General features: G+C 49.2%; 1 protein-coding gene across 4 annotated transcripts in view; it reads left to right on the forward strand.

Moving 5' to 3' along the window:
* Positions 1-13,190, forward strand: part of RPH3AL (rabphilin 3A like (without C2 domains)) — a 122,765-nt gene that overhangs the window by 44,884 nt on the left and 64,691 nt on the right. For all 4 annotated transcript variants that reach the window (XM_078849263.1, XM_073316016.2, XM_078849264.1 and 1 more), the window contains one exon: positions 8,551-8,722. In XM_078849263.1, coding sequence (XP_078705389.1) covers positions 8,551-8,722 — 172 coding nt within the window. The remainder of the gene's footprint in view (positions 1-8,550; positions 8,723-13,190) is intronic.

Raw genomic sequence — 13,190 nt, forward strand, 5'->3', positions numbered from 1 at the left:
TTCCCTTCTGCAGGCACAGCCTGACCCAGTCACACCCTTCTCCTCCTCTTGCTCTCTGGAAGCCCTTTGCAGGTCCAGGTGTAGCACCCCAGCCTCCTTGAATTGGCTGGGTTGGGATCGCTTCTCCACCTCGAGTCGCTTCCAAGTTTCCCAGCTGAGGCTAAATTGACTTGGATAAAATAGACATTTGTCTCCAAGTACCTGGTTGCAACTCTCCTCCTGTAACGTGAACAAGTACTCGATGCAACTGCAATGGGAATAGCAGCAGAGCTATAAAATCACAGTGAATGTTCTGGGCTCGTTGCAGACATGGCTGTTTAAATTGTTTTCCATAATGAACAGCTGAATCTGCTGTCCAGTATTTTAATTTGGTTAGGGTGAACAAAATCTCCCCCGAGGCAGGTCTACCTGAGCCCAAATAGGGCCGGTGTCATTGTTCAACATCAGCTTCATCCTTCGTGCGTCTGCCCACAGAAACACAAAGCCGTTTCTCTTACGATATTGTGGCCCACAAGCAAAGCCTGAGAGTTCAGGGGCAGGGAGGTAGAGCAGCCCACAGGATAGTGAACTGGACAATGGGAGGCAGGCAGCCTGGGTTCTCTTCCTGCTGGCTGGGTGATCTTGGGAAGTCCCATCCCATCTCTGTGCCTCTGTTTCCTTAGCTTTACAATGGTGATGAGATTTACCCTCCTTTTAAGCGCTTTGAGAGCTGTGGATAAAAATAGCAATGTACGAGCTCAGTGCTATTATATATTGAACAGTTTCGCTATCTATCTCTCCTGATAAGCAGTCCTATGGTGAAATCCAGATCCCACTGAAACTCTCATTGACGTCAGTGGGGCTAGGAGTTCCCTCCGAATGTTTGTGTAACCAGCAAGAGTAAACACTGCTTTCCTTGGAAAGCGTAAAGCTCAGTATTAAAAGACCCAAACTGAAGGATTATATGCTGTCTTTTATTTTTGAAGCATCACTGCAGGTGTATTTTATTTAAAGTTAATCAAGAGTCATGCTCTTTCATCTTCATCGATTGCACTGCTGGCCTGTTTGCTGTGTCCATGATTTTGATTCATGGCCACTAGAGCTAAACGTCATGTGTCCTGGCTCGAAAAGAATATAAAGCATAGACTATTTCAGACATTGTGCCTGCCAGTAACACAGCTGAGTGTATGGAATTAATAGTGGATAAACTCTCTTGTTTTCATTCTGTGTTGGGATTGGTCCAAACACAGGTTTTTGTACTGCTGTAACTAGGTTTGTGTGTGTGTGTGTAATCCATGGCGTGTTGTACCTATTCAGCTGTATCAGTTTCTAAGCCAGTCTAGTTATAACAGGACAAAAACCTATGCGTAGATCCACCTTTACTTACTATGATCCTTTCAGTGTGTACTTCAGTGGGGGTGCACTTGGGACTGTACGTTGCTTGAAGGTATTGGCTCCCCTTGCTGTTGGGTATTTTAGAGACCTGGCATATTCAGAGCTGAATGAATAAAGAGAAAAGCGGAGTACTTCTGTCTCCCACAACAGATACATGGAAACACTCTGTATCATCAATCCCAGCTGTTCGAAAATTATGAGATTGGCTTAGGAACCATCAGGTTTTTTATTTAAAAGAAAATTGGGGCTCTGTATATTTGATCTCTGAGCCTGTAGGAGACACCCTAGAGTGAGCGCAGGTTCCATTTTCATACTTTTTTTAAAAGAAGTTTCTAGTTCTCATAGCTGTAAAAAAAAAAAAAAAAAAAAGCTGGGATTGTTGCATAATCACCTGACTCCAGGAGCTGGGGCTTTAACTTAAACATCAGATGAAACTTGCCATAAAATCATGAGAGTTTAGGCTATGCCCACACTGCAGTCAGAGGTGGGATCGCAGTATGTGTAGACATAATTGAGCTAGCTTTGATAACAATATCAGTGACCTCTTCAGCACGGACTGGAGTGGGGGCTAGCCACCAGAATAGTTATCCAGGGTCCCTGAATCCCCTGCTGCCACGGCTTTGCTGCTCCTGGTGGTCTTGCTAGCTAGATTAAAGCTAGCTAGCTGTGGGTATGCCTGCAGTTGTAGTGTAGAGGCACCATGGAAAGAGAGTGTGGGCTGTTGCTTTATGTTAGGTCATAGCCCCTAATACAGGTGAGGAGCACATTCTTCGTAGGCTGGACCTCAGAGGCAGCGCTGCCCTTTTGCAGCCAGCTGGGGAGGCTTTCCGCAGACTCAGCTTCCGCTGCGTGAAACTGTATCCACTCTGACTTTAGGCCCATGTCTGAGGCCAGGTCTACACCACAGACTTGCATCGCTATAACTGTGTCCCTTAGGGGTGTGAAAAATCCATACCCTTGAGCGACATAATTCTATCAGCCTAACCCCCGGTGTGCACAGCACTATGTCAGTGGGAGAGCGTGCTCTCAATGCTGGCAGCCCAGATGCTAGCTCCCTCGAAAAGTCTCCACTCCCTCTTATATTTATCAGCAGAGACAATGTTGTAGGAGCAATGTGAAATGACAAACATGTTCTTTATTAGCTAGCAAGTGGGGGGCAGGTGTCAGAGATTTGGCTGTCTGGAGCATAACTCTGCTTAATTGCTATTGTTTTTGTCGCTATGCTGGGGAAGGAATTGGGAACCACACTTCTTTAGCCCGTGCCCTCTCAGAATCCACCTCTTCTTATGGAGGTGCACAGTGGCTCAGCTCACGACTCAACCCAGGGTCAGTCACGCTTCAGAAGGGGGTTTCTGGTCCAGTCACTGGTGGCTGTTTGCTCTCGTGGTTCATTTTCAGCCCTCAAATCTTTTCACATTCAAGCATGTTAGAGGCCTGTGCAGCTGGCTTACTAAAAATAATCAGCGCTACGCCGGGGCTGACCTGGTACAGCAGCATGGATCAGCGCAGAGGACACTGGATTGAGAATCGATAAACTTGAGATTTGTTCCCCACTTGGCCTCTAATCTACCATCAGACCGTGGGTAAATCACTTCACTTCTCTGTGCCTCAGTTTCCCCATCTGTGAAACAGGGATGATGCTGATTCTTCCCTGCATGTAAAAAGTCCTCTAGCAATGCTAAACACTGTTATCATCAGGTTTCAGAGGAACAGCCGTGTTAGTCTGTATTCGCAAAAAGAAAAGGAGTACTTGTGGCACCTTAGAGACTAACCAATTTATTTGAGCATGAGCTTTCGTGAGCTACAGCTCACTTCATCAGATGTTTACCATGGAAACTGCAGCAGACTTTATATACACACAGAAATCATGAAACAATACCTCCTCCCACCCCACTGTCCTGCTGGTAATAGCTTATCTAAAGTGATCAACAGGTGGGCCATTTCCAGCACAAATCCAGGTTTTCTCACCCTCCACCCCCCCACACAAATTCACTCTCCTGCTGGTGCTAGCCCATCCAAAGTGACAACTCTTAACATAATCAAGTCGGGCTATTTCCTGCATAGATCAAGGTTTTCTCACATCCCCCCCGCCCCCATACACACACAAACTCACTCTCCTGCTGGTAATAGCTCATCTAAACTGACCATTCTCCAGGTTTAAATCCAAGTTAAACCAGAGCATCTGGGGGGGGGGGGGTAGGAAAAAACAAGAGGAAACAGGCTACCTTGCATAATGACTTAGCCACTCCCAGTCTCTATTTAAGCCTAAATTAATAGTATCCAATTTGCAAATGAATTCCAATTCAGCAGTTTCTCGCTGGAGTCTGGATTTGAAGTTTTTTTGTTTTAAGATAGCGACCTTCATGTCTGTGATTGCGTGACCAGAGAGATTGAAGTGTTCTCCGACTGGTTTATGAATGTTATAATTCTTGACATCTGATTTATCATCATCGAGCATTTCAAGCACCCTTTGATTATGCCCTGTTGTAAAAATGCAAGTTGCAGAATCCCTGATGAAATTAAGCATGCCCACTATTGCACCTCTGTTTGTATTGAGGCCCACATTTGCAAAGTGTTTTGGGAACGCCGGATGAAAAGTTCAGTAAGAATCACCAAGTATGGCTATTTCCTCTGTCAGCTGCATCAGCTCCAAGCAGAACTGCAAGATTCACATTCTGCATGAAATATTTAAGTATTTGATCTGTACTTGATTTGAACAAGTACTTGATGCAACTGCAGTGGGAATATATCTGTAATATATTCACATTTTCTTGGACAGCGTGTCTCGTTAGTTCATTATTCTGTGTGCTGGGAGGCACAAATGAAATTGCATTTTCCGGTATTTATTCTTCTTCTCTGCTGCGTATCTCCTCTGAATCCCCACACTTTATGTTAAATATGTTTAACATGGTTGCTTCATCACAATGTTGGTATTAAAAACTAAGTTGGAGAGAGATTACAGGTTACTGCCCTTTCCATGCCAGCAGCACATTTGAATTGTCTGAGCTTTCTCCTCTTTTAACACTGCTGAGCCTGCAGTAAACCAGTGCCAACAAGTGACCCCCACGACTCAAGTCTGAAGTGTGTATGGGGGAGGCACACCAGACAGAAAGGTGTAAGATCTGCACGGCTTTCTGCCCCAGGACAAAAAAGATTTCCGACATAAGCAATTGCCCATGGAATCTGCTCTTTGTCCCCAGTCTGCTGAGGACCACCAGGGCCCAGCACCGAGCGCGTCCATACGGAGATTGCCCCGGCATCGGTACTTGACACGGTGCCGAGGAAGGACTCTGGAATAAGAGACCCTCGGCACTAACGCACTCTGGCACTGCACACTGAGGAGACAACCCGGCACCACTTGCACTCACTGATGCCATACAAGCAGCATAGAAAAGCCAACAGAGGGCGCTCCCCGGTGCCGAAAACAGTGGGACCGGCAAGCACCGCACTCGTGTGTCCCTTGAAGGAGCACCCAAGCAGCAAGAGTCGGCACTGTCGACTTCGGTTCCCCCAAGAGGACCGTCGAGTCTGGTGCCCAGCAATTCACTGGAGGAGCAGTGCCAGGTGGAGGAGTTAGAGCTACCCTCCACCCCAGACACTTTTGAAGCTGCCAGAGCTTTAATTGCCATGATGGCTCCTCAGCCCCCAGCGGTCAAAGATAAGCCTCGGCACCGTCGCAACTGGCGCCATCTAGAAGCAAGCCGAGCATGATGCAGCAGTCGCCTTCCCCTGCCTGGCACCATTTGCCTGGGCACTGCTCCAGAACACCATCACCAAGACACCAGGCTCTGGCACCGGATTCTGTTCTGGGTTCCCGACACCAGTGGGACGTTGCTTCTCTTCCCTGGCACAGAGGACGGAGCGGCACCAATCCCTGGCTCTGAGAGAGGACCGGCACGGGCCCCTCGACACCAGTCCTCTGCATCGTCAGCTCAGCACCGGTGCCTGGCACAGTACCCTTCGAGTACCAGTTAAGATCTGTCTCATCAGACTTGGATGGTGACTCCTTCTATTCCCATAGCAGCCGACACAGATCTGACAGGCGATGGAGGGAAGAACCAGTGGCTTGGCACTTCCAGTGGCAGCCTCTGGCACAGTGGCCCTTTTGGACCCCCTGGGCTTACCATCAGGCCCAGAGCTCCTTTTCCAGGGGTTCCCACTCGGTGGCCTCTGAGCACCAACCACCCCAGCCAGCCAAGGACTGACCTATGCCCTGGGGATCCGAGGTGACTTTGGCACAAGCCCCACCGCTGGCCCATGTCGCCACTGAGGTGACTCTAAGGCAAGACCCATTGCAAGGCTGGGCTACTGCCACCATGGCTACAGTCGCCACAGAGGCCCCAGACTCTGTCCACGGGGAGGTCAGGGAGCCCAAGGGCCAGGAGAACCCCATTCCACCTCTGGCCTCCTCATCTTCGTCCCCAGACAAGGCGGTGGCAGGAGCTTCAATCTTGGGCCCTCCTCCAGTTGATCACAGGGCCCACCAGGACCTTCTCCAGAGGATTGCCCACAACATGGGGTTACAGGCAGAGGACCCGAGGACCCCATGGTCAACATCCTCGCATCAGAGGGTCCATCCCATGTAACTCTGTCACTAATAAAGACGATCCAGAACAATATTAAGACTCTGTGGCAGATCCCTGCTTCAATCCCACCTATAGCCGGAGGTGTTGAGTGCAAGTACTTTGTCCCCTCTAAGGGATACGAGTATCTGTTCTCTCACACGCAACTATGCTCTTCGGTAGTGTTGGCAGTTAATGAGAAAGAGAGATGGGGGCAGCAGGGGCCAGCCCCTAAATCCAAAGAGTCGAAAAGGATGGCAGGAAGGTGTACACAATTGGTGGCCTGCAGCTGAGGATCGCTAACCTGCAAGCTAGCCTCAGTAGATATAACTTCAACTTTTGGGACTTCATGTTGAAGTATAAGGAACTAATTCCACCAGACTCCAGAACCGAGTTCTCGGCTATTGTTGATGAAGGGAAGGCAGTGGCGTGGACCTCTTTGCAGGCTTTGTTAGACTCCGCGGACTCGGCCACCCATACTCTTTCCTCAGGAATAGCCATGAGGAGGAGCTCATGCCTACAGGTGTCCGGGTTGCCCCGGAGCTGCAGCAAACTCTGCAGGACCTACCATTTGACGGCACAGGGTTATTTTGGAGCAAACAGACTCCAAGCTGCACAGCTTAAAGGACTCCCGGGCAACTATGAGATTGTTGGGCATGCACACGCCGGCAACCCAACGAAAACATTTCAAGCTCCAACCGCAGCAGCAGCGCCCATATCCTCCTCAGCCGAGGCAGGATTTTTATAGACACGGGCAGAAACGGCAGAAGTAAACCTTCCAATCCCCCTTCTGGGCAGGGCCAAGGTCTGACCAACCTTCACTGGGCTGTAAGCAGGCCTTTTGAAGGGGTGCCCGAAGACAGCGCACCTGCCACGACACTGGATCCTTTCCCCTTGTTTTATGAATCGTCTATTCCACTTCTTCTGTGCTTGATTCCAAATAACATTGGCCTGCTGGGTCCTTCACATGATAGAAGTGGGATATTCTCTCCACTTCTGCTCCTCCACTCCCTCCCATGCTCCCTTCTCGTCCCTCTTCAGGGACCCTTCTCACGAGCAACTCCTTATCCAGGAGGTGCAGGTGGTCCTTTGCCATAGGAGCAGTGGAGGAGGTTCCTTAGGAGCTCAGGGGCAAGGGATTCTACTCCCATTATTTCCTAATCCCCAAGGCAAAGGGGGGTCTCAGTCCCATCCTAGACCTGCGAGGACTCAACGAATTCATGGTGAAGTTATCCCTTCCCTGGTTCCGGGAGACTGGTATGCCGCCCTTGCCGTGAAATACGCATACTTTCACATAGCCATTCAGCCTGCGCACAGATGATTCCTACGGTTTGTGGTCAACCACAAACATTATCAGTTCACGGTCCTCCCATTCGGTCTATCAACAGCCCCCAGAGTGTTCACCAAGTGCATGTCAGTTGTAGCAGCCTTCCTCCAGAGGAGGCAGGTGCAGGTATACCCTTGCTAAATGGTCTCAGCTGGAATCCCTCTTTAAGATGAACGTCAAGCCCCCACAATGCAGCACCAAAAGCCAGTTGTTACTACTGCAGAAATATTGTCGCTCGCATCCATTTTATGTTGGGGTTTGTTAGCATTGTCCCTTAGGACTCAAAAGCAAAGTGGCCTGATGCAGCAACACTCTTTGGCCCATTTATTACTTTAAGCGCATGAGTAGCTGTGTTGGAAGCTAATGGAACTTGCCCGTTTGAGCCGAGCATGCTCTTTCAGATCTATTTGTTGCAGGAGGTTTGTGTCTTGTCATAGATTTTTGAGGCCACAAGGGACCAGTAGACTATCTAGTGAGAGCATGTGTACAGATAGGGGATATCCCAGACTAGGTACTGGTAGGGGCTTCCATTTGTTATACTCAGCAGCAAGAAAGAGCGAATGGAGATGGGGCAAAGGGATGGGAGGTTCGTTGGAAAGAAATTTGGCCCCACCTGACAGGTAGCAGTTTGTCCTCCTCCTGGCCTGGTGGGAAGAGAGCTTGGGGTATAAATTTTGGGCATAGGATTTCATCCTGTTAATCCTGGAGTTTATTTGACTAAAGCACGTCCCAGGAAGGCATCCCACCAAGACCTCAAGAGACAGAGTATCCACGGCTTCCCCTGCTAGCTGGTTGCAGTAGCTAATCAGCTAACCTGACCTCACTGTTATAAAGTTGTGCCCTATTTCTAATGTGAATTTATCTGGTTTATTGAAATCTCTGTTAATCTGTTGCTGCCATGTGGGGGAGGTTGTTCATTGCAGGGGGTGCCCCGGGGGTCACCGAGTTCTTGCAGTGGGTCTGACTGGCAATCCTTGCAAAGCTTGCTGAGTCTGCTCCAGATGAGCCTTTTGAACTCTCCTTCCTTTGGTGTTTGTCTTGGGAGGAGAGAGATGGAGCTTCAGAGGAGGGCCTGGGGAAAGGAATGTCGTTCTAGCAGTGATAAGCGTTATCCTCACAGGGATGTCCTGATGGTCACACAATAACTTGCTCCAGGGAACTGGTGTTAGGGCTAGCCAGCCAAAGCCTGCTGGCCTAGCACGGTCGATGGGGCAGTCTCTGAGCCCACATGCTCCCGCTATGAACATGCACTGGCCGATGGGTAAACGCGTCTCTGTCTCTGAACAGGTTTGGAAGAGGTCCGGTGCATGGTTCTACAAAGGGCTGCCTAAGTACATCATGCCTTTGAAAACCACCAAAGCCAACGAACTGCACCTGCGGCCTCGACAAGCCGAGCCAGATGTGCAAGAAGTGAAGGGCGTCGGGACCAACCGCTCCTACACCTGGGCCAGAGGGAGAGGTCAGTCGTTAATTTCTTCCCTGTGTTTTCCTGTCTTGGGAGGACGGGGAGCGAGTCAGTGGTGCAGTAGTGCGTGTTTCCTAGTGATTAGCATATGGAACTGGGAGCTCTTGGTTTCTGCCACTCGCGCAATGTGTGACTCAAATCCTTTCCCCAAACTCTGTGCCTCAGTTTCCCCCCTGTAGCTAGGGGATAATGATACTGCCCCACCTCCCACAAGGGATTATTAGTGTGTGCAAGGCAAAGCACTGCTCATCTCACCCTCCCCCCACAATCCTTGCTAATAATGATTGATTACAGGACTGAGAGAGAGGCCAGATGGGGCGTGGCTGCTCTGTACATGTGGTGTGCACATTGCATTTATTACAGGCAGGAGAGCTCGCCGTCGGAGGCAGATGAGTGGGATCATTCACTGATAAGAGATGCCTGCTTTTCCAAACGGGAGAGGCTGGCTTCTGTTGTCTGAGACCCTGTATCCTTCTCTCTTGCACACCAAAGTGATGTAGATGAAGTTAAGGGCTGTTCTGCTAGGGGTTAGAGGGGCGTTCAAACCTCTGTGGTCTCTCCCAGCGTTTCTCACCCTTTCTGATAACCAGAAACTGGCTTGCTGCCTTCATAAACTGCATCAGGAAGGTCTCAGGGACTGGCGCCTGAGAACCACTGGGCTATTCCATCCTTGAGCCCTCTGCCGAGGCTGCAAATAGAAGGATTGGTTGTGATGTAGCACCTATCTGCTGAGACCGAGGCTGCGGCATCCCATCCGTTCCACCAGCACATTTAACCTTTCCCACTGATTTAGCTGGTAGACGGTGACCATGTTCAGTGTCTGCTAATTTAGCCCCATGTCCAGAGGCAAAAGGCTCTGCGGATCCTCCCGAGCCATCTGCACCTGCTCGTGTTTGGGCAGGATAGTAACTGCTGCTGGAGTGCAGCACGGGTTGACAACTGTTTCCAGGCAGACGGATCAGAGAGGAGTTGAACGAACTGTCTCAGGCTTGGTGAAATGAAGCTGTTGGCCTTCATTCCCCTGGAGCTCGTGTGCGTCAGTGGAGTGCAGAAGGGGTTCACAGCACAAACGGATAGGTATGAAAGTGCACTCCTCCCCAGCCCTGGGATAGCAGCCTACAAAGAGCTTGGGATTTCTGCCATCCTCTGAAGCATTGGTCATTGCCAGAAGCAGATAAAGTAGACGGATCAATGTTCTTATCTGGCCTGGAGGCTCCTATGCTTTAGTGTGGGTGGCTCTAGCATGGCCCACACAACAAAGAAAATAACAGAACGCCATTAGCTATCACCTTCAGCCCCCAACAAAAACCTCTCCAATGCATCATCAAGGATCTACAACCTATCCTGAAGGACGACCCATCACTCTCACAGATCTTGGGAGACAGGCCAGTCCTTGCTTACAGACAGCCCCCCAACCTGAAGCAAATACTCACCAGCAACCAGAGCCACTAACCCAGGAACCTATCCTTGCAACAAAGCCTGTTGCCAACTGTGTCCACATATCTATTCAGGGGACACCATCATAGGGCCTAATCACATCAGCCACACTATCAGAGGCTTGTTCATCTGCACATCTACCAATGTGATATATGCCATCCTGTGCCAGCAATGCCCCCCGCCATGCATGTTGGTCAAACTGGACAGTCTCTACGTAAAAGAATCAATGGACACAAATCAGATGTCAGGAATTATAACATTCAAAAACCAGTCGGAGAACACTTCAATCTCTTTGGCCACTCGATTACAGACCTAAAAGTTGCAATTCTTCAACAAAAAAAAATTCAAAACCAGACTCCAACGAGAGACTGCTGAATTGGAATTAATTTGCAAAGTGGATACAATTAACTTAGGCTTGAATAGAGACTGGGAGTGGATGGGTCATTACACAAAGTAAAACTATTTTCCCATGTTTATTCCCCCCCCTCCACCCCCCACTGTTCCTCAGTCGTTCTTGTCAACTGCTGGAAATGGCCCACCTTGATTATCACTACAAAAGGTTCCCCCCACCGCCCCCCCGCTCTCCTGCTGGTAATAGCTCACCTTAAGTGATCACTCTCCTTACAGTGTGTATGATAACACCCATTGTTTCATGTTCTGTATGTATATAAATCTTCCCACTGTATTTTCCACTGAATGCATCCGATGAAGTGAGCTGTAGCTCATGAAAGCTTATGTTCAAATAAATTTGTTAGTGTCTAAGGTGCCACAAGTACTCCTTTTCTTTTTAGGTAAAATGAAAGACTCACTTTCTCTCTCCAGCAAAACTTAACAGGTACTGAATAAGGGCTTGTCCACATTGGGGAATTACTGATATAATTATACTGCTATAGTTATACAGGAATACCTTCCCTTGTGGAAGCTCATATTCCAGCAGAAGGGAGCATTTTTCCAAGTTTACCTTATATTGCCTTGGAAGTGGTATAAAACCCTCTTCTGAGGGAATAGGAGAGGAGCTGGAGTCACCGGTAGTCAAGGGGAATCCAGGTCCAAGCTAATGAAAGGGCAATAAGCCCCTCTGGGTAGTTCATTGAATAACAAGCACCTGGGCCTGCTAAAAAGCCATCAGGGCTCAGTTTCAGGGTGGTCCTCAGAGAGATGCTCCCACAGACCTCAGGTCTCAAAGAGGAGGGCTGGGCATCTCATCAGCCCAAGGGGTCAGACTTTATTTCATGTTTAGTTGGCTTTAATAAAGTGGAACCCCAACAGGGGATAGTCTTACACCTCTTCGGATTGTGTGGAATTCTCAAAGGGCCCTGAGAGAAGAGAAACTGAGGCAGGAAGGGGCGTGCCTGCCCTGTCGCGGCCCCCTAGCACTGCCATCCCAGCATATTGGGGGCCATGGGCCTTCTCATCTGGTGAGTGGCAAGGAGGTGTCAGGGCCTCAGCCGGTAGTCCTGCCCAGAAATGGGCCCCAGGCATGTCTCAGTCTGGCCCTGAGGCCATCAGCAAATGGGATGTGTGCTGTGCTGTTCCCCTCTGAACGAGTGTCTGGATGTGGTAGCTGTGGGGCAGAAGCGCCTCTCCCAAGGCCGCAGAGCACACATTCCAGCACTATAACGCTTCCCCTGTCCCCCTCGCATCCTCCACGTACACAGACGGTCCCCAGTCGCTGCCTTCGCTGTGTCGAGCCGCCGCTTTTGTTTGGTCACACCCAGCTCTGCTGTTAATCACAGCCGCAGCGGAACTTGGTTTTCCTAGTGTCATCGGGGTGACAAACAATTGGGTGTCTTTGGAGAGCCAAGCTGCCGGGTTCGTTTGTGGACCGGCTGATCAATGCTGCAGAACTAAAGCACCACCATGTTGTGTTGGTTCCTCTCTGTTTCTTTCCAGTGCAGATTAGCAGAATTGCCTGCTCTCACTGTCCCTCTGTCTCTTACCATTAAGCCTTCCAAATCAGGGGAACTTTGAAGTGTTCTTAGTACTCTTTCTCTCATGCTTGGGGCTAAATCTCATCAGTGTTAATGCAGTAAATAGCGTTTTTAATAATGAGTCTTGGGGGTTTGATATTGCTAACATCATATTAAGGCCCAGGCTAAGGTAGCACTCCCAGCCCCTACTGAAATTTTCCTAATTAAAGACAAAATTGATCAAGAGCGGCCGGTTGTGTTTTCACCCAGGAGAGGGTTAGAGGAGGTTGTCTTGGCAAATGGACCAAGTGATGTATTTAAGGACGCCGAGTACCTCAACTAAAATGTTCTTCCTTTAAGAGGTTGGCTGATCCAAAGCTAATTGAATTTGGTGGGAGTCTTACCATTGACTTTAGCAGGTTTTGGATTGAGCCCAGGGTGCCTAAAACCAGTACCCTGGAAGCTTATTCTTGTACCGGGTGTCTTGTCCTAGATTGTAACAGATAGGATACGGGAACTAAAAAGGTTATATTTGTCCTAATGAAATAGTAAGCAGGCAGGGTTCTACCCTATTACACTAGTGTAAATCTGGAGTGGGTCTGTTGCAGCTAATGAGGCTACCATGGAATTATGCCAGAGTAATTGAGAGCAAAATTTGTTCCAGTGACTTTTCAAATGATCCCTTTGGGTACATCTACACTACACAACAAAACCAAACCCATGGCCACAAGTCTCTGGGTCAGCTGACTGGACTCATGAGTCTTGTGCTACGGGACTGAAAATAGCTGTGTGGACATTCCTGCTGGAGCCCGGGCTCCAAAATCCTCTCCATGTTTCAGAGCTTGGGCTCCAGCCCTTGCAGGAATTTCTACACTGTTCTCTTTGGTCCCATAGCACAAGCCCTGTGAGCCGGAGTCTGTTGACTCAGGTGGACAGGGGTCCCCCCCCCATTGCAGTATAGACATACCTGTAGGCTCTGGTCCTTCTCCCATTGGAGTCAGTGACAAAATCTCTCCTTGGTTTCAGTGCAAGGGAGATCAGACCTCTAATGAATTTTGGCTTCTCTCTTCTGAATGTTGTTCACAGTGAAGATATAGATGGCTTCCTTCGGGGTA

The sequence above is a fragment of the Lepidochelys kempii genome, chromosome 17 (genome assembly GCF_965140285.1).
Source record: "Lepidochelys kempii isolate rLepKem1 chromosome 17, rLepKem1.hap1, whole genome shotgun sequence".
Lineage (NCBI taxonomy): Eukaryota > Metazoa > Chordata > Testudines > Cheloniidae > Lepidochelys > Lepidochelys kempii.